This window comes from Myotis yumanensis, unplaced genomic scaffold (genome assembly GCF_028538775.1).
Source record: "Myotis yumanensis isolate MYYU_CA2020_CCGP unplaced genomic scaffold, mMyoYum1.0.hap1 SCAF_2, whole genome shotgun sequence".
NCBI classification, from domain to species: Eukaryota; Metazoa; Chordata; class Mammalia; order Chiroptera; family Vespertilionidae; genus Myotis; species Myotis yumanensis.
In genome coordinates, this window is record NW_027223753.1 from 64,183,016 (window position 1) to 64,209,152 (window position 26,137).

Consider the following 26,137-nt stretch of genomic DNA (forward strand, 5'->3'; position numbering starts at 1 on the left):
CAGGCTGTCTGATTAAGCAATAGTTCCTTGGATCATAAAATTCTTTTGCAAAAATATGCCATGGTATTTTTACTGATTTTATGAGCTGAAAGGCATTTAAAATTCCAAGGAGAACAACAAAAAGAATAAAAAAGAAACACACATGTGTTGTTACTAAAAAAAGGCACCAAACATGTGTAGAGGCAGGATTATTCCTGGGAAAAATTATGAAGCAGATGAAATCTGTGCTCATCATTTTTCCATGCCTTGTTTTGAGCCCCTTTTTCATCTCTGCTCTGTCCATCACCAACTGTCATGCTGCATCATCCCTACCTGGCAATACTTAGAGAAGTAAAAAGTGAATAATCTTGGGGAGAACCCATATTTAAAGATATGAGACAAGGAAGAGAGAACAGTAAAGTAAATCAATAAAATGATCAGAGAGGCCTTATCCAAAGAGTGCAATGAATATCATAAATGAAGCATTTTCACAAAAGAGAAGCTTTGTCATTATTTATTTACATCTTCCATTTGCCCTGAAGTGGAAGAATTTGTTCAATATGACATTTAGAATTTCTCTTAAAGTAATACATGCTAGTATTACAATTAAAGGTCAGATATGGATAAATTATGCCTGCAAGATTTCTTATTTTATCCTGGAGCTAGGATATTATTCTATAGTAATAATGTCAGTTCCATGAATAAAAATAAAAAAAATATTCATTCAAACTAAGTATGAGACAGCATAAAATATTCCTTTCAAATGTCAGAGGTTCCATAGGTTTATGTCAGAAGTTCCATAGCTGAGGTGACATAATATGGAAAGTGACATAAGTCACTCCTGACTTTACCCCCAGCCCTCTTGGAAGGCCAAGTAGCAGATACCCACATACAAGACACCATTGTGAAAATCCCAGAACTTGAAAGTGAGTCTGAAGCAATACCCTGAAACACAGAGACTGAGAAGTACCACATTAGAAGGGTAAGAGGAGAGGTTTCACTCTGATTGCATTGTCTTTCCCTGAGTGGCCCCCTTGGCCTAACATTTTCTTTTTTCCCAGTGGGAAAAAGGAAGCCAACGTGGACAATCAGCTCCACCAGTGCTGCGGGATGCTTTCTGGTGGCTCATTCAGGTCTTACCTCATGAGGATCACTGGTGGAATCTGGGACTTGACTACTGGAGATCACATAGAGACCAAGAGGAGTGGGGCTTACAGCAGCTAGCACTCAGATCTTGGTAGGCTGTATTCCTGTTAGCAGCAACACAGGAGCAGAGATCCTAGGGAGTGCGGTCATCTGTGGAGCTGAGTTGGTGATCCTGTCTCATCATGGAGCTTGTTTGGCAGTTTGGGACTCCAGCCTAAAGAGTTGTACCTGCCGTGGAGCCCATTATATGTCCCTGTTTGGGCAGGAAAGAATATTTGCAACCCTGCCCAAAAGCTAGGCATAGAGTCCTGTTCTGCTAGACCAGGATGAGGGCCAGAGAACTTGGGTATCTGTGGAGTTAATACTACAGCCCTATGCAGGCAGAGGGCCAAGCCAGCAGCCCTGACCAACAACTGAGCATAGCCTCTACCCCTTTATAACCAGGGAACCTGAACAGTGACCATAGGTAGCCTCAGAAACCAGTCTACAGAACTGCCCAGCTGTGAAGCCCAGCTAACAGCCCTTTCTAGCAGCAGAGTTTAGCCTACAACCCTGTCTAATTACTAAAAACCGCCAGTGACCCTGTCCAATTTCAGAGCATAGCCTGTGACCCCAGCCAACAGAGACAGTTACCCTACCAAACCTAACTAACCATTGAACATAGAATAGTTTCCAGCCCCAATCAATATACAGCTGGAGGCCCCAGTTGACTAGAGAGCCTGGTAAGCAATCTTGCCCAATACAGGAGCAGAGAAAGTGGCCTAACTGATCATGAAGCACAGCCTATGACTCTGCCCAAACTTGGGCATAGCTTGTGGCTCTGTCCGACTGTGAAGCCATGCTTGTGGTTCCACCTGACGTGGAGTCCGGCCAGTGACACCATTCAGTTAGAGAGCACAACATGAGACCCTGCATAATCACAGAATCCAACCAGTGACACTGTCCTGCCAGGAAACAACCTGGGATGACACCCTACCATAGGTAACTGCAGAGCCCAGCGAGGGATCCCTCCCCTGAAACCATGGAGTGCAGGCAGCATTTTCACCCAACCAAGGTGTCTATTTAGTGTATCTCCCCTCACCCTGAATGTGGAACCCAGCCAGCAGGCTGACCCAACTGCAGAGACCAGCCAGTGGCAACCCTTCCCTTTGCCCAGCTGGAGACGCCAATAGCAAACTGTGACTGTCCACAAATGCTACCAGATGACTCATCGAGTACCCGAAGCTAAGCAGACTGGTGAAGATCTTTCCCTGCCCAAATAAACTGGCAATGTCTGGAAGAAGAGACTGCTTACTCAAATGCACAGATACCAATGCAAGGGTACAAGAATCACAAAGAATCAGGTAAATGTGACAATGCCAAAGGAAAGTAATAAAGTGTCCTTTATTAGTCCTGAACTAATCACGGACACTAAAAAATGGAAATCTATGAACTATCTGACTCTTTAAAAAGTTCATTGAACTACAAGAATGCACAACTAAATAAAATTAGGAAAACAATGCATAAACAAAGTGAGAAGTTTAAAAAGGAAATAGAAACCATTAAAATAAAAACAAAATTCCTAGAGATGAACAATACAATGACTGAAATGGAGTTTCTTCATGCTATTGAAGTTATCTGCTTAAAATAGGATGTTATAATTATAAGATATTTCATATGAACCAGAGAGAAAAAAACCATGTAGTAGATATACAAAATGATAAAGGATTCAAGGCATACTGCTACAAAAATTAATAAAATCAAAGAGGAAGACAGCAAGAGAGGAAGCAAGAAAGAAATGGCTTACAAAATAGTTAGGAAACAATAAAATGACAATACAAAACCCTAACTATCAATCTTTGCTTTAATTGTAAATGGATAAAAATTCTCCAATCAAAAGTCAGAGAATGGGTGAATGGATTAAAAAAACAAGATCCAACAATATGCTGCCTACCAGGGGCTCACTTAACCTTTAAGGATACAGAATGACTTAGAGTGAAGGTATGGAAAATAATATTTAAGCAAATGGTAACCAAAAGAAAGCAGAGGTAGTTACATGTATCAGGAAAAATATACTTTAAGATAAAAATAGTCATAAGAGACAAAGACGTTCATGATATAATGATAAAGGGGTCATTTGATGAATAATCTACACTAATAAAAGAGAAACATGGTAATTAGCGTACAACCACTACCCTTCCCATTGGCTAATCAGCATATCCTTATGCAAATTAACTGTCAGCCAAGATGGCGGCCGGCAGCCATGCACTGAAGCGAACAGGGAGGCTTGCTTCCTCCAGGAACTGCAGACTCCAACGTTCCCCGCCTCACTTGCCGGCCTCTCAGCTGCAACTCTAAGCAACTATGTTGCAAATATAGAAGCTAAACAAAACTCCAGAAATGGCTTTCAGTCAGCCAGGCTTCAGCCAGCCGGACCGCAACATTGTATCAAATACAGAAGGGAAACAAAAGCCAGAAACCTGCTTTCAGCAGCGAGGCCTCAGAGCTAAAGCTGGCCCAGACTAAAAAAGAAAAAAAGAAAAAAAGGAGTGGTTGGGAGCTTCAGTCACCTGCCAGCCGGAAAACGGCCCTCAGCCCCTCAGCCAGCCTGGCCAGGCACCCCAGTGGGGAACCCCACCCTGATCCAGGACACCCTTCAGGGCAAACCAGCCAGCTCCCACCCGTGCACCAGGCCTCTATCTATTCTATATAGTAAAAGGGTAATATGCCTCCCAGCACCGGGATCAGCATGACAGGGGGCAGCGCCCAAACCCCCTGATCGCCCTGCGGCTCTGTGTGTGACAAGGTGTGGCGCCCCAACCCCTGATCAACCCTGCTCTGTGTGTGACAGGGTGCGGCACCCCACCTCACCCCAACCCCCCCACGGGCCCTGCTCTGTGTGTGACGGGGTAGAGCCATAACCTCCCCATCGGCCCTGCCCCAAGTGTGACAGTGGCGGCGCCCCAACCCCCTGATCGGCCCTGCTCTGTGGGTGATAGAGGGTGGCGCCCAACCCCCCTCCACGGGCCTTGCTCTGTGTGTGACAGGGTAGAGCCATAACCTCCCCATTGGCCCTGCCCTGAGAGTGACAGGGTGCAGCGCCCCAACCCCCTGATCCACCCTGCTCTGTGTGTGACAGGGGGCGGTGCCCCAACTCCCCTATCTGCCCTACTCTGTGAGTGACAGGGGGGAGCTTCTCAACCCCCTGATGGGCCCTGCTCTGTGTGTGACAGGGTATGGAGCCCCAACCCCCCTGAAGGGCCCTGCTCTGTGCGTGACAGGGGGTGGCGCCGCAACCTCCCCATCGACCCTGCCTTGAGTGTGACAGGGGGCAGTGCCCCAACCCCCCAATCGGCCCTACCCTGAGCGTGACTGAGGGTGGCATCGCAACCTCCTGATCTGCCCTGCTCTGTGCATGACAGGGAGCGGCGCCCCAACTCCCCAATCCGCCCTGCTCTGAGCCCGACCAGGGGCTGCACCTAGGGATTGGGCCTGCCCTCTGCCACCCAGGAGCAGGCCTAAGCCAGGAGGTCATTATCTCCCGAGGGGTCCCAGACAGCGAGAGGGCACAGGCCGGGCTGGGGGACACCCCCCCCCCCCCCAGTGCACAAATTTTTGTGCACCGGGCCTCTAGTCCTATATAATAAGAGAGGAATATGCTAATTAGCCATTACGCCCTGAGGCGCAACAACCAAGCCTGTCATGACCAGATCACGGATCAGCAGGAGGGTGGGCCGGTAAGGTACAAGCAGGCTGCAGAGAGCTACAGGAGAGAGCAAGGCAACAAGTTATGAGGAGGGTGTGGGGGGAGCTACAGGAGGGCAAGGCAGCAGGTGGAGAGCTACAGGAGGGCAAGGCAGTGGGCAGAGAGCTACAGGAGGGTGGCAGCAACCTACTGGCGCATGGATTCGTGTGCAGGGCTACTAGTATATAATAATTGTAAATATTTATGCATCAAATATTAGAGTACCTAAATATATAAAGAAGATACTAACAGTAATAAAGGGATAAATAAACAGCAATGTACTAATAGTTGGGAATTTTAATACCCCTTTCTACAATGGCTAGATTATCCAGACAGAGAATCAATAAGTGAATTTGAAGAACAGTTAATTTGAACAACACTATAGACCAAATGAACCTAACAGACATGTACAGAATATCCCACCCAACAGCAGTAGAATACACATTATCAATTCCACACAGAACATTTTCAGGGATAGATCATATATAGGGTCATAATATGTCTCAACAAATTCCGGAAGATAGAAATTATATCAAGTATATTTTATAACTATAGTGGTATAAAACCACAAATCAGCAATAGGAGGAAAGATGGAAAACTCACAAATACTTGGAAATTAAAATACATTCTTGAATAACCAATAGATCAAAAAAGAAATCAAACCAATGGATCAAAAAAAGAAATCAAAAGGGAAATTAAAAAATATCTTGAAACAAAAGTGAAACACAACATATCAAAATTCATGATATGCAACAAAAGCAGTTCTAAGCAGGGAGTTCATAGGTATAAATGCCTATATTAAAAAAAAGAGAAAGATAAATAACCTAGCTTTATACCCCAAGGAAGTAGAAAAAGAAAAACAACCTTAGACCAATGTCAGCAGAAAGAAATTATAAAGATTAGAACAGAAATAGGTAAAATAGAGAATAGAAAAATAACAGAAAAGATAAACAAAACTATGAGTTGGTTTTTTGAAATGCTAAACAAAATTGACAAACCTTCAGCTAAACTTACAAAGACAGAGAGAGAACTCAAGATTAGAAATGAAAGAGGAGACATAATAAATGATACTCCAGAAAGACAAAGGATCATAATAAATTGGACAACCTAGAAAAAAAGGATAAATTCCTGAAATTATACTACCCACCAAGATTGAACAATGAAGAAATAGAAAACTGCATAGACCAATAACGTATATGAAGATTGAATCAGTAATGAAAAACCTCCCAACAAAGAAAAACCTAGATTTCACTGATAAATTCTACCAAACATTTAAACAAGCATTAATGCTAATCTTTCTCAAACTCTTCCAAAATTGCAAAGAGAAAGAAATACATCCAAGCTCATTTTATGAGGCCAGCACTATCCTAATAATAAAACTAGACAGAGACCACAAGAAAAAATAAATTGTGGCATGTATCCCTGGTAATAGATGCAAAAATTCCAACAAAATATTAGCAAACCTAATTCAACAATACAGTTGACCCTTGAAACACACTGATTTGAACTGCATGGGTCCATTTAAAAATGGATTTCCCCCCAGAAAATATACAGTTGGTCCTCTGTATCCCTGGTTTTGTATCTGTGGATTCCCAACTGTGGATCCAAAATACTGTTTTTGATCCATGGTTGGTTGAATCCATAGATGTAGAGGGCCAACTATGCATTGTTCTATGTCATTTTATATAAGGTACTTGAATATCCACAAGTGTGTGTGTGTGTGTGTGTGTGTGTGTGTGTGTGTGTGTTTGTGGGGGGAGGGGTCCTGAAACTAATTCCCTGTGGCTACTGAGGGATTATAGTTAAATTTAGGGGGAATGAAAAGTTATATGTGAATTTTGAACTGCATGGGGGGCCGGGGCCCCTAACTCCCACATTGTTCAAGGGTCAACTTTACATTAAAAGGATAATACACCAAGGTAAAGTGGGATTTATTTCGGGGATGCAAGGATGATTCAACATCTGCAAATAAACCAGTGTGATATACCATATGCATAGAATTAAAGATAAAAACCATATAATCAACAGATGCAGAAAAAGCATTTGACAAAATTTAATGACCTTTCATGATAAAAACTCTTAACAAATTGGGTATAGAAGAAATATAATAAAGGTCATATATGACAAATCCACAGTTAACATCATACTCAAAAATAAAAAGTTGAAAGCTTTCCATCATAAGATTAGGAACAAGACAAGGGTGCCCACTCTCACCACTCCTATTCAATATAGTACAGGAAGTCCTAGCCAGAGCAATTAGGCATGAAAAATAAGCAAAAGGCATCCAAATCAGAAAGGAAGCAGTAAAACTATCTCTGTTTGAAGATGACATGATTTTAATATATAGGAAACCTTAAAAACTTCACCATAAAATCTGTTAAAATTAATAAATTAATTCAGTAAAATTTTAGGATAAAAAATGAACCTATAAAACCCCATCACATTTCTACACACTAACAGTGAATTACATGAAAAAAACACCCATTTAAAATAGCATCAAAAACAATAAAATATTGGAATAAATATAACCAAGGAGATGAAATATCTGCACACAGAAAAGTATAAGACATTGATGAAAGAAATTGAAGAAGACACAAATAAATGCAAAGAGCTAGCATGTTCATAGATAAATAATGAATATTATTAAAATGTCCATATTACCCAAAGCATCTATAGATTCAATATAATCCCTAAGAAGATTCTAATGTCATTTTTTATAGAAATAAAAAAAAAAATCTTAAAATTTGCATGGAACCACAAGACTTCCAAAAGCCAAAACAATCTTGAGAGAGAACAAAGCTGAAGACATCACACTTCTTAATTTCAAACAAAATCAATACAAAACTATACTAATCAAAGCAGCATGGTACTGGCATTAAAACATAGATCAATGGGAAAGAATCAAGAACAGAGATATATGACCAACTAATATTAAAAAATGTTTATACACATACAGATACATATATGGTTTATATGTAGAATGGAATATTATCTATATCTTCTACACTAATAAAAGAGAAACATGGTAATTAGCGTACGACCGCTACCCTTCCCTTTGGCTAATCAGCGTATCCTTATGCAAATTAACTGTCAGCCAAGATGGCGGCCGGCAGCCATGCACTGAAGCGAGCAGGGAGGCTTGCTTGCTCCAGTGACTGCGGACTCCAACGTTCCCCGCCTAACTTGCCGGCCTCTCAGCTGCAACTCTAAGCAACTATGTACTATGTTACAAATAAGAAGATAAACAAAACCCCAGAAACCAGCCGGACTGAAAGCCAGCCGGACCGCAACATTGTATCGATGTTTTCAGCAGCGAGGCCTCAGAGCTAAAGCTAGCCCAGAATAAAAAAAAAAAAAAGAAAACAAGGAGCGGTTGGAAGCTTCAGTCACTCGCCAGCCAGAAAACGGCCCTCAGCCCCTCACTCAGACTGGCCAGGCACCCCAGTGGGGACCCCCACCCTGATCCAGGACACCCTTCAGGGCAAACCAGCCAGCCCCTACCCATGCACCAGGCCTCTATTCTATATAGCAAAAGGGTAATATGCCTCCCGGCACCCGGATCAGCGGAGCAGCGAGGCTCCCAGCACCGGGATCAGCGTGACAGGGGGCAGCGCCCAAACCCCCTGATCAGCCCTGCTCTGTTCATGACAGGGGAAGGCGCTGCAACCCCCTGATCAGCCCTGATCTGTGCCTGATAGGGGGGAGCTCCCCAATCCCCTGATTGCCCTGCGGCTCTGTGTGTGACAGGGTGCAGCGCACAAACACCCTGATCGGCCCTGCTCTGTGTGTGACAGGGTGCGGCGCCCCAACCCTCCCTCACCCCCCCCCCCCCCCCCCCCACCACGGGCCCTGCTCTGTGTGTGACAAGGTAGAGCCATAACCTCTCCATCGGCCCTGCCACGAGTGTGACAGTGGCGGCGCCCCAACCCCCTGATCGGCCCTGCTCTGTGGGTGATAGAAGGTGGCGCCCCAACCCCCCTCCACTGGCCTTGCTCTGTGTGTGACAGGGTAGAGCCATAACCTCCCCATTGGCCCTGCCCTGAGTGTGACAGGGGGCAGCGCCCCAACCCCCTGATTGGTCCTGCTCTGTGAGTGACAGGGGGCAGCGCCCCAACCCCCTGATCGGCCTGCAATGTGCATGACAGTGGGTGGCGCCGCAACCTCCCCATCGACCCTGCCTTGAGTGTGACAGGGGGCGTTGCCCCAACCCCCCAATTGGCCCTACCCTGAGCGTGACTGAGGGTGGCATTGCAACCTCCCGATCCACCCTGCTCTGTGCATGATGGGGCGGCGCCCCAACTCCCCAATCGGCCCTGCTCTGAGCCTGACCAGGGGCTGCACTTAGGGATTGGGCCTGCCCTCTGCCACCCGGGAGCAGGCCTAAGCCAGCAGGTCGTTATCTCCCAAGGGGTCCCAGACTGCGACAGGGCACAGGCCGGGCTGGTGGACCTCCCCCCCGCCCGAGTGCACAAATTTTTGTGCACCGGGCCTCTAGTATATATATAAAAGCCTAATGTGCAAATAGACCGAACGATGGAACAAACAAACAACTAAACAACCAAACAACCAGTCGCTATGACGTGCGCTGACCACCAGGGGGCATGTGCGGAACATGGCAGCCATTGGCCGCGGCCAGATGGTGGAGCAGGTGAGCGGGGGTGCCAGACCAAGGCAGTGGGCACCAGTTGCTGTCATCAGGGTGAGCCTCTGGTGGTTACTGAAAATTTTTTGCTCCTACGCACCACGGTCCCACTGGGTGCTCACACCTGCTTCCGGCGCTGGAGCTGCCGCTTGCACCCACTGCTAGTGCCCGGTTCCAGTCCCATTTGCTCGGCACTGTCAGTGGGTGCGAGCTGCGACTGCTGGCCCCGATCGCCCCTGAGGGTTTCTCCACCTCCCCCTGCTCCTGAGGGGTGATCAGGGCAGCAGCTGTGGCTTGCATTCGCTGACAGCTTGCACCTGCTGACAGCACTGGCCCTGTTCACACCCACAGCTGGTGCCGGCCCCAATCACTCCGTGATATCAGCGGTGTGAGTGTGGCTGGCGCCATTAGTGAATGGGAGCGGCAGTGGCAGGAGGGGTGTGGAGGATGGGCTGAGACCTGCCCCTGTGCACACCGCAGCTTCTCGGCCCACAGTTCCTTTCAAGGTGCACAAATTCATGCACTGGGCCCCTAGTTCAGTTATAAAAGAAGAAAATTCTGCCATTTGCAACAACATGGACGGACCTTGAAGGCATTATGCAATGTGAAATAAGTCAGATAGAGGAAGACAAATATTGTAGGATCTCATGTACAGGTGTTATCTAAAAAAACGGAGCTCATAGAAACAGAAAAGATTGGTGGTTTCCAGGGGCAGGGAGTGGGGGAAATGGGTGGGCACAAACTTCCAGTTATAAGATGGATAAGTTCTGGGGATCTAATGTACAGCCTGGTGACTATACTTAGCAACACTGTGTTGTATAGTTGAAAGTCACTAAGAGAGAAAATCTTAAAAATTTCCACCACACACACAAAAAAAGGTAACTATGGTGGTAATTGTGTCAACTAACCTTATTATGGCAATCATTTAGCAATATATATATATATATACATATATATATATGTATATATATATCCTATCTAATAAAAGAGAAACATGCAAATTGGTGTTACTCCGCTACCCTTTTCATTGGCTAATCAGGGCGATATGCAAATTAACTGCCAACTAAGATGGCGGTTAATTTGCATATGTAGGCACAATGCAGGGAGACAAAAGGGAAAGCAGGAAGAAGCCCCCTGCTACTGACAGTGACCGGAAACCCAGGGGGGAGCTAAGAGCCAGGGGGCAGGTCAAAGGCGGCCCTGTGGCCGCCTTTGACCTGCCCCCAGCCATGATTGGAGAATCGGGCGCCTTTGCCGCCCTGGCCAGTGATAGCGGGAAGTAGGGGTGGAGCCAGCGATGGGAGCTGGGCACGGAAAATAGGGGTCCCTTGCCTGGGCCTAAAGCAGAGCCCGAAATCGCGGGGCCGCTGCAGTTGCGGGTCCCTGCTGCCCAGGCCGGACACTGCCGCCTTTGCCCTGCCACCAGTGGGTGATCCGAGAAGCCTGGGGGGTGGGGCAGGGAAGCAGACACAGACAGCGATACAGAAGCTGGATGCAGGGGCAGGGAAACGGCTGCCGCCAGCTTCCCGATTTCCCTGCCCTGCACCTGGCTTCTGAGATCAGTGACCCCAGAAGTCCAGTGCAAAGGCGATCACAGAAGCCGGATGCAAAGGCAGGGAAGCAGCCGCCCCCAGTTCGGCTTCCCGGCCCCCCACCCGGCTTCTGAGATCGGAGACTGCAGAAGCTGGGTGCACCAGCTTCCCGGCCCCGCACCTTCTGCAATCTGTGACCGCAGAAGCTGGGTGCGGGTCAGGGAAGAGTCCGCTGCCAGCATCCCCGGCCACGGCTTCCCTGCCCAACAACCGGCTTCTGAGATCGGAGTCTGCGATCTGCGATCCATGACAACAGAAACTGGGTGCGCCAGCTTCCCTGGCCAAGGCTTCCCTGCCCCGCACCCAGCTTCTGGGATGGGTGACCACAGAAGCCCAGTGCAGGGGCGATCACAGAAGCCAGGTGTGTGGGCAGGGAAGCAGCCTCAGCCAGCTTCCCTGGCTGGGGCTTCCCTGCCCACACACCTGGCTTCTGCAATTGGTGATGCCTATTTCTGCATGACACTTAACTGACTACCCTCCCTTGAAGCACAGAAGAAGAAGCCTCCCACCTTTGGTCCTGGAGCCAGCGCCTGGGGCTGGCTGCAGCCCAGGAGATGGACAAGCTACTGGCCACAGGTCCCAGGCTGCAGCCACCCAGAGAAGCTACCAGCCCTGTGGTCCAGGGCGCCAATGCCTGTGGCCAGGGAAACAGGTTCCCTCTTCTCCTACTGTAGTCATTACTTCAATATTCCCCTTCTGAATTTCTCTCCTGTGCTGCAACCCAACTCCACTTTTTATCGGAAGGATACGGAACAGAGAGAGCAGTGTTAAAAGCTTACATTTTTAAGCGGGTAAGGTTGGTACTTAAACATATAAATGGAAAACTAGAGTCCTTAAGGTAACAAAGACTACAAAGGACAGGGACAGCGCATCACCTATTATATCCAGCAATCCATATGGGGACTGAAAACTTTGCAATGATGACAATTACTGAAGATATGAATCAACTATGGTCAGTGTTGTGCTGTAAAATGTTTAATAACTGAGGGACCCTCCCCCCTCGAGCGCACAAATTTTGTGCACCGGGTACTAATATATATATATATATATATATATATATATATATATATATATATACACACACACACACACACACATACATATGTCAAATCATTATGTTGTACACCTTAAACTTAACATAGTATGGTATAAGTGAATTATATCTCAATAAAGTATGTGAAAAAAAAGTTCAGTGGCTCGTGTGACACATAGAAACAGTGTCTTTCCTCCTTGGATGTTAGGTAGGTTGATAATCACCCTGGTTTGTCACTCTCTCAAGCCACAATTCTTCACCTCCAATTACTCAGGGCACATATAAGAGGTTTAGAAAGCGTGTGTGTGCAAGTGTGTATGTGTATGCATAGGAGACTGAGTTCAATGAGTATTTGAAAGTGAACCCAGCAGTACTCACCGGAGGGCCCATTAGACCTGGTCTACCCAAGGGTCCTACAGCCCCTGGTAAGCCCGTCTCTCCATTTTCTCCATCCTCTCCAGGAAGTCCCCTTCCCCCTGGGCTCCCCTGTAATCCAGTAAAAATGTTTAAGGAAGAGAAAGTAGCAAAATAATTATACCACATAATAAACAGATTTTTGTTTAGAACATAAAAATAGTTATATAAAGGGTGAGGCAAAAGTAGGTTTACAGTTGTTCATATGGAAAATAATATAATAGCCATGGCCGGTGTTTCTCAGTGGGTAGATCGTCAACCCAGGCATGGAAGAGTCATGGATTTAATTCCTGGTTAAGGGCACATACCTGGGTTGCAGGATCATTCCCCTGCTTTTGCACAAGGCAGCCAATCAATGTGTCTCTCTCACATTGATGTTTTTCTCTCTCTCTTTCTTCTCCTCTCTCCCTCCCTTCCACTCTCTCTAAAAATCAATGAGAAAAATATCCTTGGGTAAGGATTAACAACAACAAAATAATAACAATACAATAATTAATTAATAAACTCTGTTTCACATACTCACAACTGTAAACCTACTTTTGCCCCACTCTGTATAATAGTTTAAAGATTTCACAAAAACATCTACTTTATACATAATATTAAAAGTATAATATACCTTTAATCCATCTTTTCCTTGGAGACCTTCTTCTCCAGGAGCTCCAGGCTCACCCTATTTTGTAGCAGAAACAGTAAAATTTATTATTTTGCTAAATCATTTTATTTTATTTCTTTGCTTCTGGTATCTATAGAAAGCAGCATCTATTCCTACTTCTACTTTATTTATAAGGAATATTTGACAGTATAGAAGCATGATTTAATTTTTCTAGAACAGCTCTAAAGATGATTTAAGGAATCATGGTGTTGTGAATTCAAATTACAAGATGGCCCCCGACTATCAGTAACTTTTAGATAATAAAAGGTAATATATATTCACTTGGCAGCTTTGGTAATTTATACAGTTAGACCTCTGTTTCTGAGTTTAAAAACTGCAAACACCACAGCTCATAAAATCATAGTACTTTGCTATGCTAAAGTGACAGGGATTAATAAAAACTTAATTCCATTAAATTCAGTGTGCCTTATTTTTAGAGTCTATTTTTACATAGGAGAAGCAACAGTGAGACCCTGATACATCAAGAAGCTGTCTCATAGATACAGAACTCATAGACAGGCAGAGCCATGCTTTGTGAAGCTAATAAAGTAGCACTGGCTCTCTTGCTACCTGAACTATTTGAAAGTAAATTAATCAATGCATCTTCACAGTTGTCCCACCGCTCCCACCACTGACACTTGCATTACTCTGATGCCACACTGCCTGCCCCACCCTCCTGCAAAAAAAGAGAAAAACATAGAAGAAACTGGATGCAAAATATATCTCCCTACTTTGGCTCTTAGTAAACAAATGTCTCAAAATTATGTAGGCTCTGTTATCTTAGGAAAGAACTTACCACAGATCAAATTAAAGGCTGTCTCTATTAGAATAACTTGTGTAAGCTATCTATTTACAACTATTTGCAATTATTTCCTTGAATGAGCTTACATGACTAGTTATTTTTCAATATAAATTGGATTTCAATCTTTTATCTGTCTTGTGAGGTCAGGAATTAGACTGAGAGTTGATCACTAGTACTTGTGAATTTCTTTTTAATGCTAACATTAGTGATAATCTGTGACACCTGGCAAGGGTTCTGCAGAGTACACCTGATTCTGAGAAAAGAACATGAGGCTAGGACTCTAAATGCTACTAAATCGCAATGTGAACAGAGTTTGGCATGGAGCTTTGAAATTACAAAATACAGACACATTTTCTAAATGCAACAGAAAAGTTTATTATGCAATTCTTGCGGTCTTTAGGCTAGATTTTGAGTGTCTAAAATAGTTGGGCAGTGCACTAAAATGGTTTCTAATAGATCCTTACCCGTAACCCTGGCTCCCCAGTAACTCCAGCAGTGCCTGCAGGTCCAACATCTCCCTGAAGACACAAAGGGAAAGAGTAAGCTCTTCCTATTGAACCTGGATGTTTAATAATTATGGGAGCATACCATGGGGATAGCGGTTCTGAAACACTTCTCATTGTTTCCTTTTCTCCAGATTAATTTATTGATATTTTGCTCATTAGTTTTATTATTTCTATCCCTTCTCATATATATAAATATGTATATATATGATCTATACACACATATGCAGATAATATTTTTCTGACAAAAATTTTTTTCTGGCTCATTTGAGAATACGTTACATTTTTATCTGCTGTCCTTCACCTACTTTCAAGGTGGTTTTGCCAAAAGGTGGCCAACACACACACACACACACACACACACCCGGCCCGCCTGCCTTTACCACTTAGGAAGGTTACCTTTGCACCTGGCTCTCCTTGCAGACCAGACTCTCCCTCAATACCTGAAGGTCCCTACAAGAGAATGATTTGACACATCATTTGTACACATTCCTTAACCATTTACAAATGTAATAACAACATCATAAGATGTTAGAAGTTTGTAGCCCAAGGGTAAGATATCTATGCCCAGGAGAGGGTCTTTGATACTCATTTATAAACTTCATGGCATAAGACTAGATAATATCTGAGACTTTTTAACAGTTAAAATGTCAAAACAACATAACCTAACATAAAAACCTTTTATAAATATTTTTATTGATTTCAGAGAGGAAGGGAGAGGAAGAGAGATAGAAACATCAATGATGAGAGAGAATCATTTATCGGTTGCCTCCTGCATGCTCCACAATGGGGATTTGCCTCCTGCACACCCCACCCTGGGGATAGACCCTGCAACCTGGCACATGCCCTGACCAGGAATGGGTCCATAGGTCAATATTCAACCACTAAGCCACATTGACAAGGCTAAAATAAAATCTTTTAAGATCAGTTTCTTTTAATTGTTCCACTCATTCTTTAATCCTTGGTCAAAGACAAATTACTTCCCATTTTTTTTCTAATTTTCTATTCTCATACTATTTTCTGTGTGTTTTCACTTTTTACCCTTCCCATCCATTTCTGTTAAGTCCTCTACAATATACTTCCTCTAAAAAATTTTAGTTTTCTTTATTGGTTTTATAAAATATGTCATACAAAAAGGATACAAATTTATTCACATTATAAAAAATTTTATCTATATATTTATGAGATTTTTTCCACTTTCCTTTCATAAATGGGTCCAGTTGAAAAGCTTTTAGTTCCTTTTACCCTGAAAACATACTTCTTGCAATCACTGGCTATTTCTAGGCCTGTATTCCTACAATTGCTGTTGTATTTTTTTTGTCTCTTAAAGATATTTATTTTGTTTTTGAGAATGCTGATGCATACCTTCCCTTTCCCCCTTCCTCACTACCCCTCTCTCTTCTCCAATCCTTTCTTCTTCTCTCTCCTTCACTGTGTGTGCAATGTATGTATATATGTGTGTGTGTAAAGACATAATCTGTATTCTATAATTCCCATGTTTCTGGAGTAGAGGGGTAGTTTAAAGCATTAGTTCATAATAATATCTTGACCTAAAGTTTTCTGTTTGCTTTCTTTCCTTAGTAGTTCTGATCCATGGGTTACAGTGTTCCTTATACTTGTTATAGACTAAAACATCATATATGTCATCTTAGTACTTTCAATGAAAGAAAGCCCAATTTTTCATTTGACTTAGCTTCCGCAATCCATATTCACTTTGCTTTTTAAAGAAGCTATCCATGCACACCAGTACAGAAGGACTTACAATGAAAAGCTGAAGTCCCCTTCCTCAGAGGCAACTACTTTATAAAACAATCTCTGTTTTCAGTTCTCCTGATGGTTACTTCTATAACTCAAAGTTATACCTCTATTCCTTGATATATCTCCTTGCTAAAGTTTAGTTCCCTTATACTTCCCTTGTTTTACCAGGATTTCATCAACTTTTAAACAGTTATATCATTTAAATTTTTCTATTGGCTACTTTGTGACTGCTCTACTGTGAGACAGCACTTGGGAGGACAGACTATGAAGTGAGATGCCTGGGTTTCTGCTCTGGCCCAGAAACTACAGAATTTAATATCCCACCCTGAGATTAAATTTATCTCTTGAGAGAGAATTCCAACACTTTTAGGATTTCTTCTATATCAAAATTACTTTTAATCTCAGGGGCCTCTTCCAGTTCTTAATTTCTCCCAATCTGTCAGCTCTTCTTGGTTTCTTTTATCCCTTTCTTAGGCTAAATCGAATAGCTGATATTCTGATCTCTGTGGTCCCTGTTTTTTATTTTATATACTTTTTTGTAATTTAATTTTTCCCATCACCTTTTATCCCCTCTATGTCCTCTTCCCTCTTCACCCACCCCTCTCCACCCTGCAATCACCATACTATTGTCCATGTCCATGAGTTGTCTCTCATTTTTTTCTTTATTGCTCTGTCCCTTCCCCACCCTTCCCCACCCCCCAGTTACCTGACTGCACTCCATCTATGAGTCTGCCTCTATTTTGCTTGGTAGTTCAATTTTTTCATTAAATTCCACATATGAGTGAAATCATATGGTACTTATCTTTCTCTGATTGGCTTATTTGACTTAGCATAGTAGATAAGAAAGTTGTGATACATTTACACAATGGAATACTACTCTGCTGTAAGAGGAAATAAAAATTTACCCTTTGCGACAGCATGGAGAGATATGTGGTACCTATTTTTATACCAATCTCGAATTAGCACTTAAAATACCCTTTTAAATTTATATTCTCAGTAGAATACTGGTGGGAAAAGTTACACATTTGTACAAAATGGTATCATTACATGTTGAGAGGCACAGTGGCTAAGAGAATAGTATGTGTAGAGAAATCACCTAAATTTAAATGTAGGCTCTATCACTACTACTAGCTTTGCTCTTGAGCAAGATACTTAACCATTTCATGTCTTAGTTTCCTCATCTGCAGAATGAGTGTAACAACTCAATCTACTTCATAGGGCAGGGGTCCTCAAACTACGGCCCGCGGGCCACATGCAAATACAAATATTGTATTTGTTCCCGTTTTGTTTTTTTACTTCAAAATAAGATATGTGCAGTGTACATAGGAATTTGTTCATAGTTTTTTTTAAACTATAGTCTGGCCCTCCAACAGTCTGAGGGACAGTGAACTGGCCCCCTGTTTAAAAAGTTTGAGTACCCCTGTCATAGGGTGTTGTAATGGTTCATTAATACAACAAAGCACATTTAAATAAACCTAATCACACAGAAAGTGTTCCAGAATTGTTGGCTATTATCTTCTTCATCATAATTAATCTAATGCAAATTCAGTCTTCTGCTTCAGCTTGACTTTTAATAAGGTATATATGTTTTTTAACTTGTCATTTCCCACTTCCATTATCCTCAACTACTATTCTAAATCAGCATATTTTTCTCAACTGATCTGCTCAACCCCTGCTCCTCATCACAACAGAATTCTTGTCTCCTACTCTGTTAAAACAACTTCAGGGTATGAGGTATGGCTTCTCTCAGCTTTCCTCAGGCTCAGAGGATGTGTATTAGAGTAGCTTATCATCATTAGCTTTGGAGTCAGATGTGGATTTAAAGCCCAACTCTGCTACTCATTAACTATTTAGGTCGGGCAGTCAGGCAGATTCTGATCTTAAGCTCCCTAAGCCTTGGTCTCAGAAAAGGGTATTACCGTCCATCCTGTTGCACAACCTAGAAATCTGGGAATCATTTTTTAGTTCTCTTTTCCCTTTACTTTCCATATCCCACAAATATGCAGGGTTTCACAATTTATATAACAAACATTTCTCAAATCAATCCCCTCCTTTCCTTTTCTATGCCTACCACTTTAGTTCAGACTGCCATCATTCCTTGCCTGGTTGAAGGCAATAGCTTTTTAGTAGGTCTACATGTCTTCATTTTTGTCTTCTCAAGTACATACTCCTTGCAACTGCTAGGATTATATTTCAAATCTGACTTTATCACCACTTTGCTTATACCCAACAATTACAATAGCCCATAACATGTGAAGTTCAAGCTTCTTCTTTTTTTAAAAAAAAATATATTTTATTGATTTTTTACAGAGAGAAAGGGAGAGAGATAGAGAGTTAGAAACATCAATGAGAGAGAAACATCGACCAGCTGCCTCCTGCACACCTCCCACTGGAGATGTGCCCGCAACCCAGGTACATGCCCTTGACCGGAATCGAACCTGGGACCTTTCAGTCCGCAGGCCGACGCTCTATCCACTGAGCCAAACCGGTTTCGGCAAGTTCAAGCTTCTTAACAGAGTACACAAGACTTTTCATGATACAACTTCATCTATTATCACTTCTTGCTTTGACTTTAAGTATCAGTGAAGCCACACTGCCTCATGTTTGCATGCTTCTGCTCATGCATCCCTTTTCTTGGAATTCCCTTATTCTTATTCCTTCTTTTCATAGGGCTGACACTTACTCAATCCTTAAAACTCATCTCATACCTCCTTCACACACACACACACACACACACACATACACACGTCTTCTGTTTTCCTTACCCAGGTGAGGTTAAGTGCTCTTAAATCCCCTGTGAATATCTCCATCATTGGGTTTAAAGCATTGTAACATAATGATCTTTTGTATGGTTATGTTTTAGAATCCTATAAAATAAAAGGCTAACAAGCAAATAGATGGAATGGCAGAACAACCAGAACAACCGAAAAACTGGTGGCTATGACATCTGCTGACCACCAGGGGGCGTGTGTGGAACATGGCAGGTGTTGGCCATGGTGGGATGGTGGAGCAGGTGAGCCGGGGTGCCAGAACAAGGTGGGGCACAAGCCACTGTCATTGGGGTGAGCCACTGGTGGTTACTGAAAATTCTTTGCTCCCGCGAGCTGCGGTCCTGCCTGGTGCTTGCACCTGCTGCCGGCGCCGGCCCCACTCACACCTGCACCCGGCACCAGAGCCACCACTCGCACACACTGCCAGTGCCTGGTGCCAGTCCCAATCACTCGGTGCCATCAGCAGGTGCGAGTGGCGGCTGCCGGCCCTGATCGCCCCTGAGGGCTTCTCCACCTCCCCCTGCTCCTGAGGGGTGATTGGGGCAGCAGCCAATGTTTGCACCCGCTGAAGGCGCCAGTCACACTCATACCCGCTGCTGGCTCCGGCCCCAATTGCTCTGCGCTGTCAGCGGGTGCGAGCTGCAACAGCAGCAGGAGAGGGGCTGCTGGCAGACAGAGGACCAGGGGCTGCGGTGGGAGGGGCTGGGCGGGGGTGTGGAGGATGGGCTGAGACCTACCCCTGTGCCTACCGCAGCCCTGTGGCCCACAGTTCCTTTCAAGCTGCACGAATTCATGCACTGGGCCCTTAGTACAGTGGTCGGAAAACTGAGGCTCACGAGTCACATGCGGCTCTTTGGCCCCTTGAGTGTGGCCACGAAGTTTCAATCACACTGTATGTGCGTGCCCACGCGCGTATTTTGTGGAAGAGCCACACTCAAGGAGCCGCAGTTTGCCGACCACTGCCCTAGTAGATTATAAACTCCTAAAGAAGTCAGGGACCATATCTCAGCCATCCTTTTATCCCCGATAATACACAATGCAAAACAAAAAATCATGGCATTAAAAATAGGGGAGGAGAACTGAACACATAGGGGAGGAGAAAAGTTTTGTTGGGATGTGTTTGAAAAATCTGCAGAGGTTAAATAATGTAGAATATTATTTATCATGTTAAGAAATTGACATTTTATTAAAGCTATGAGAACCGTTAAAAAATTTTAAGGAGAGAGATGATATGACAAAGATAAACAGGCAACAAGCTAAGAAATGATGGAAGTTGGGCGAAATATGGGATAAAAACAGAGGACCGGAGTACTGGCAATAGTGATGAAAAGGAAAGGTTAGAGTTGAGACATAGCGGAGGAGAGGGGGGGACTTATTCTAAGGGGAAAGATGGATGATTGGAGAGGATGAAGTAGGAAGTGAAGTCTAGGAGGACTCAGTTTAAGACTAGTGGGCCAAAGGGTTATCTTTCAGTGAGATGGGAGTAACAGAAGATAGAACAGTGGGAAAGTAATGGTTTTGGTTTAGATATTTTAATTTGAGATGGATGTGGGATATCTAGGTACATATGTAAAAGACAACAGAAAATAAGTAAGTGGAGCTGAAGACAGAGGCATGCATTAGAGCTATCCAGCTGAGAGCTGTCAGAATAATACTGCTAAAGTCACTGTGATCATACGACTGCTAAGCTGAGGAAGGACAGCTTCACATAAAAACTGAGAAAGGCTCATCAGAAGGTAAAGAGCAGAACCAAGAGACAGCAGTTGCAAAGAAGCCAAGGAAGGAGAGAATTTATGTACAACTTATTTAGTGCTAAACTGAATAAACAACAGAAATAGTAATTAGATTTTACAATCATAACAACTGGGGGTTATTATTCCAGAATATATGCTGAACCGGGGTCAATTTTCAATATTTTTCTATAAGTAAGACATAACATAGAAAGTTATCAAGTTAACTTTCAATAGATTAAGGGAAAGTTTTATTCATGTTCTATTCTGTCATTTAAATTAGCTGTTAAGAGGAAAATTTTACGTATATAAAATTAGGTCCACAGAATAGTCATCTGCTTTTAATGGAATTTTAGGCTTTACTTTCTGAATATGAAATGAAACACTATGGAATTATTCTCCATAATATATATTTAATATATCAATTATACATTGAGGAGTCTTACAGAAAGTATTAAGCACTAATGAACTAACAAGAAACAGCCACAAAATATTACCTCAGTACCCATTTCTCCAGGAGGCCCAGCATCGCCTTGCAGTCCTCGCGGTCCCTGTATTAAAATAAAATTTAAAATCTGAGAATCAAAGATTATTCTATATTTTAATTAACATATGCATCTAAATGTGGAATTTATAAGATAACACATGTAATATATCACAATACATTTATGAATGTTTCACATTACTTTATGTATAAACAAAAGTATATCTCTTTTGATACATATGTGTTTCTTTTGTGAATAATAGTAAGATATGCTTGGATTCAAAAGAAAAGATAGTACCATTTATTCTTTCATCCCCTAATTTACTCATTCATCAATAAACACTCAACAAGTGCCTATTAAGTATGAAATATTGTGCTAAGGGGTTTCAAAAGTTATTTTATTTAATGGCCATGATGATGATAGACTTACTTAACATTATGGGAAAATATGTGACAAAAATAGCATTTTTGAAGAAGCAAATATTTGGTCTCGGATGATATAAAACTAGGCTGTCGTACTTTATCACAGTAGAGTCCAGTTGAATAATTCCTGTTTCCTATGAATGGATGTAACCATGTTCACATGGGATAATCACTAAGGTGCAGCAAAATGCATGATGGGACTGTTATGGAAATCTTGGTCACTGTGATACTGAATAGTTTAATTTTAAGTAAACAAATATTGAGTAATTGCCTTACTGCCTAAATATTAAATTGGTTAATTTAAGGGACCTTCTTAGGATGTGGAAGCCATTTAACTGGCTAGAATTATTTTAGATAAATTCATACTTATTTAGCAGCTACAATATAATGGTATTTCTGCAGTCATGCAAAAGAGCTACTTGCACTTTTTGATATTTCAGGAGAGACAGTAATTTTGATCTTTCTGGAAAAACAAAAAATGTTTTTAAGATTCAGAAAATAACAAGAGATTTAAAGTTTTCTATGAGGTTATACTCACAATTTTGTGAACACATGACCTTTAAAAAAGGTAATAATGGGGAGTAAAACTGGTATGATTGGTTATCTTAAACTATTTTTCTAAATTTTTATAGTAGGCTCATTTAAAAGTATTTGAAAAGTGGGAACAGATTAAGTCAAACACCATAAATATTCTTTCTAGTGTCTTCTAATTCTTTTGTAGGACCATACTTATAATTCTGTATCCTTCTGCTATTTGCTTAATATTCTATTCTAAATATAAATACTGTATTATATTGTTGTAAACTAGAGGCCCGATGCACAAAATTTGTGCAAGGGGCTCGGCCCTCGCAGCCAAAAGATCGTCTGGAAGGTCGCTCGGCTCTCTGGTCTAATAAGCATATTATGCTTTTATTATTTTTTTTTTTTTCTTTTTTTTTTCTTTTATTTTTTATTTTTATTTTTTTTTATTTTTTTATTTTTCGCTTAAAGTATTACAAAGGGTATTACATAAGTGTCCTTCCCCCCCCCCCCCCGCCCTTGACAAACCCCTACCTTCCCTTACCCCCCAGTGTCTTATGTCCATTAGTTATGCTTATATGCATGCATACAAGTCCTTCGGTTGATCTCTTACTCCCCTCCCTCCTGCCCCCCAACTCACTCTGGCCTTCCCACTGCAGTTTGACAATCAGTTTGAGGCAGCTCTGCCTCTGTATCTATTATTGTTCAAAAGTTTGTAATGGTCTTTATTATCCATGAATGAGTGAGATCATGTGGTATTTTTCCTTCATTGACTGGCTTGTTTCACTTAGCATTATGCTCTCCAGTTCCATCCATGATGTTGCAAATGGTAGGAGTTCCTTCTTTTTAACAGCAGCATAGTATTCCATCGTGTAGATGTACCACAGTTTTCTAATCCATTCATCTACTGATGGGCACTTAGGCTGTTTCCAGATCTTAGCTATGGTGAATTGTGCTGCTATGAACATCTGGTTACATATATCCTTTCTGATAGGTGTTTCTGGTTTCTTGGGATATATTCCTAGTAGTGGGATCACAGGGTCAAATGGGAGTTCCATTTCCAATTTTTTGAGGAACCTCCATACTGCCTTCCATAGTGGCTGCACCAGTCTGCATTCCCACCAGCAGTGCACAAGTGTTCCTTTTTCTCCACATCCTCTCCAGCACTTGTCGTTTGTTGATTTGTTGATGATGGCCATTCTGACAGGTGTGAGATGGTACCTCATTGTTGTTTTGATTTGCATCTCTCGGATGATTAGTGACTTTGAGCATGTTTTCATATGCCTCTTGGCTTTCTGAATGTCCTCTTTTGAAAGGTGTCTATTTAGATCCTTTGCCCATTTTTTGATTGGATTGTTTATCTTCTTTTTGTTAAGTTGTATGAGTTCCCTATAAATTTTGGAGATTAAGCCCTTATCAGATATGACGTTGGCAAATATGTTTTCCCAAGAGGTGGGTTTTCTTGTTGTTTTGTTGATGGTTTCTTTTGCTGTGCAGAAGCTTTTTATTTTGATGTAGTCCCATTTGTTCAGTTTCTCTTTAGTTTCAACTGCCCTAGGAGCTGTATCAGTGAAGAAATTGTTTTGGCATAAGTCTGAGATTTTGTTGCCTTTGTATTCTTCTAGAATTTTTATGGTTTCCTGTCGTACATTTAAGTCCTTTATCCATTTTGAGTTTATTCTTGTGTATGGTGTAAGTTGGTGGTCTAGTTTCATTTTCTTGCATATATCTATCCAATTTTCCCAACACCATTTATTGAAGAGACTATCTTGGCTCCATTGTATGTTCATGCCTCCTTTGTCAAAAATTAATTGAGCATATTGGTTCGGGCTAATTTCTGGACTCTCTATTCTATTCCACTGGTCTATATGTCTGTTCTTGTGCCAGTACCAGGCAGTTTTGAGAACAGTGGCTTTGTAATACAGTTTGATATCTGGCATTGAGATCCCACCTACTTTGTTCTTTCTCAGGATCGCTGCAGCTATTCGGGGTCTTTTTTTATTCCAGATGAATTTTTGGAGAGTTCGTTCTAGATCTTTGAAGAAGGCCATTGGTATTTTAATGGGAAGTGCGTTGAATGTATAGATTGCTTTGGGTAGTATGGACATTTTAATGATGTTGATTCTACCAATCCAAGAACATGGTATGTTCTTCCATCTGTTTATGTCTTCCTCTATCTCTTTTTTCAACGTCCTGTAGTTTTCTGAGTAGAGGTCTTTAACCTCTTTAGTTAAGTTTATTCCTAGGTATCTTAATTTTTTTGGTGCGATGGTAAATGGGATTGTTTTTCTAATCTCTCTTTCTGAAAGTTCACTATTGGTGTATAGAAATGCCTCAGATTTCTTGGGGTTAATTTTGTATCCTGCTACATTGCCAAATTCATGTATTAAGTCTAGTAGCTTTTTGATGGAGTCTCTAGGGTTTTGTATGTATAATATCATGTCATCTGCAAATAAGGACAGTTTTACTTCCTCTTTTCCAATTTGGATGCCTTTTATTTCTTCTTCTTGCCTAATTGCAATGGCTAATACTTCCAGTACTATGTTGAACAGGAGTGGTGAGAGTGGGCATCCCTGTCTTGTTCCTGTTCTTAGGGGAAATGGTGTTAGTTTTTGTCCATTGAGTATGATGTTGGCTGTGGGCTTGTCATATATGGCTTTTATTATGTTGAGGTATGATCCTTCTATTCCCACCTTTCTGAGAGTTTTTATCAAAAATGGGTGTTGGATTTTGTCGAATGCTTTTTCTGCATCAATTGATATGACCATGTGGTTTTTTTCTTTCAATTTGTTTATGTGATGTATCACATTTATTGATTTACGGATGTTGTACCATCCTTGCATCTCTGGGATAAATCCTACTTGGTCATGGTGTATGATCCTTCTGATGTACTGCTGGATCCGATTTGCTAAGATTTTGTTGAGGATTTTGGCATCTATGTTCAAGAGGGATATTGGCCTGTAATTCTCTTTCATTGTGATGTCTTTACCTGGTTTTGGTATTAGGGTGATGCTGGCTTCATAGAATGAGCTTGGAAGTGTTCCTTCCTCTTGAATTTTTTGTAGTAGTCTGAGGAGGGTAGGTTTTAGTTCTTCCTTGAATGTTTGGTAGAACTCCCCTGTGAAGCCGTCTGGCCCTGGGCTTTTGTTTGCTGGAAGCTTTCTGATGACTGCTTCAATTTCTTCCATAGTTATTGGCCTATTGAGGTTTTTAGATTCTTCCTGCTTGAGTTTTGGAATGTTGTATTTTTCTAGGAATTTTTCCATTTCCTCCAGGTTGTCTAGTTTGTTGGAGTAGAGTTGCCCGTAGTATTGTTTAACAATCATTTGTATTTCTGTGGGGTCTGTTGTTATTTCGCCTCTATCATTTCTGATTTGGTTTATTTGGGACCTTTCTCTTTGCTTCTTGGTGAGCCTGGCGAGGGGTTTGTCAATCTTGTTTATCCTTTCAAAGAACCAGCTCTTGGTTTCATTGATTTTCTGTATTGTTTTTTTGGTCTCTATGTCATTGATTTCTGCTCTAATCTTTATTATCTCCTTCCTTCTGCTCACTCTGGGGTTTTCTTGTTGCTCTCTTTCTAATTCTTTGAGTTGTAGAGTTAGATGATTAACTACCATTTTTTCTTGTTTTTTGAGATAGGCCTGTAGAGCTATAAACTTCCCTCTCAGGACTGCTTTCATTGTGTCCCAGAGGTTTTGGATTGTTGTGTTTTCATTGTCATTAGTGTCCAGGATGTTTTTAATTTCTTCTTTGATGTCATCGGTAACCCAATCAATATTTAATAACATGCTATTCAGCTTCCAAGTGTTTGAGTATTTTGGGTTGTTTTTATTGTAGTTTATTTCTAACATTATGCCATCGTGGTCTGAGAAGATGCTTTTTATGATCTCAATCTTCTTGAATTTGTGGAGACTTTGCTTGTGACCCAATATGTGGTCTATTTTTGAATATGTCCCATGAGCACC

At 42.1% G+C, this 26,137-nt stretch overlaps 1 protein-coding gene across 1 annotated transcript in view; it reads right to left on the bottom strand.

The window, feature by feature from the left end:
* Window positions 1–26,137, bottom strand: part of COL24A1 (collagen type XXIV alpha 1 chain) — a 335,909-nt gene that overhangs the window by 106,540 nt on the left and 203,232 nt on the right. Inside the window, exons 33-37 of the mRNA XM_070403718.1 lie at window positions 21,244–21,297; window positions 14,887–14,940; window positions 14,449–14,502; window positions 13,147–13,200; window positions 12,495–12,602 (exon numbers count right to left, since the gene is read on the bottom strand). Of these exons, the coding sequence (XP_070259819.1) occupies window positions 12,495–12,602; window positions 13,147–13,200; window positions 14,449–14,502; window positions 14,887–14,940; window positions 21,244–21,297 (324 nt within the window). The remainder of the gene's footprint in view (window positions 1–12,494; window positions 12,603–13,146; window positions 13,201–14,448; window positions 14,503–14,886; window positions 14,941–21,243; window positions 21,298–26,137) is intronic.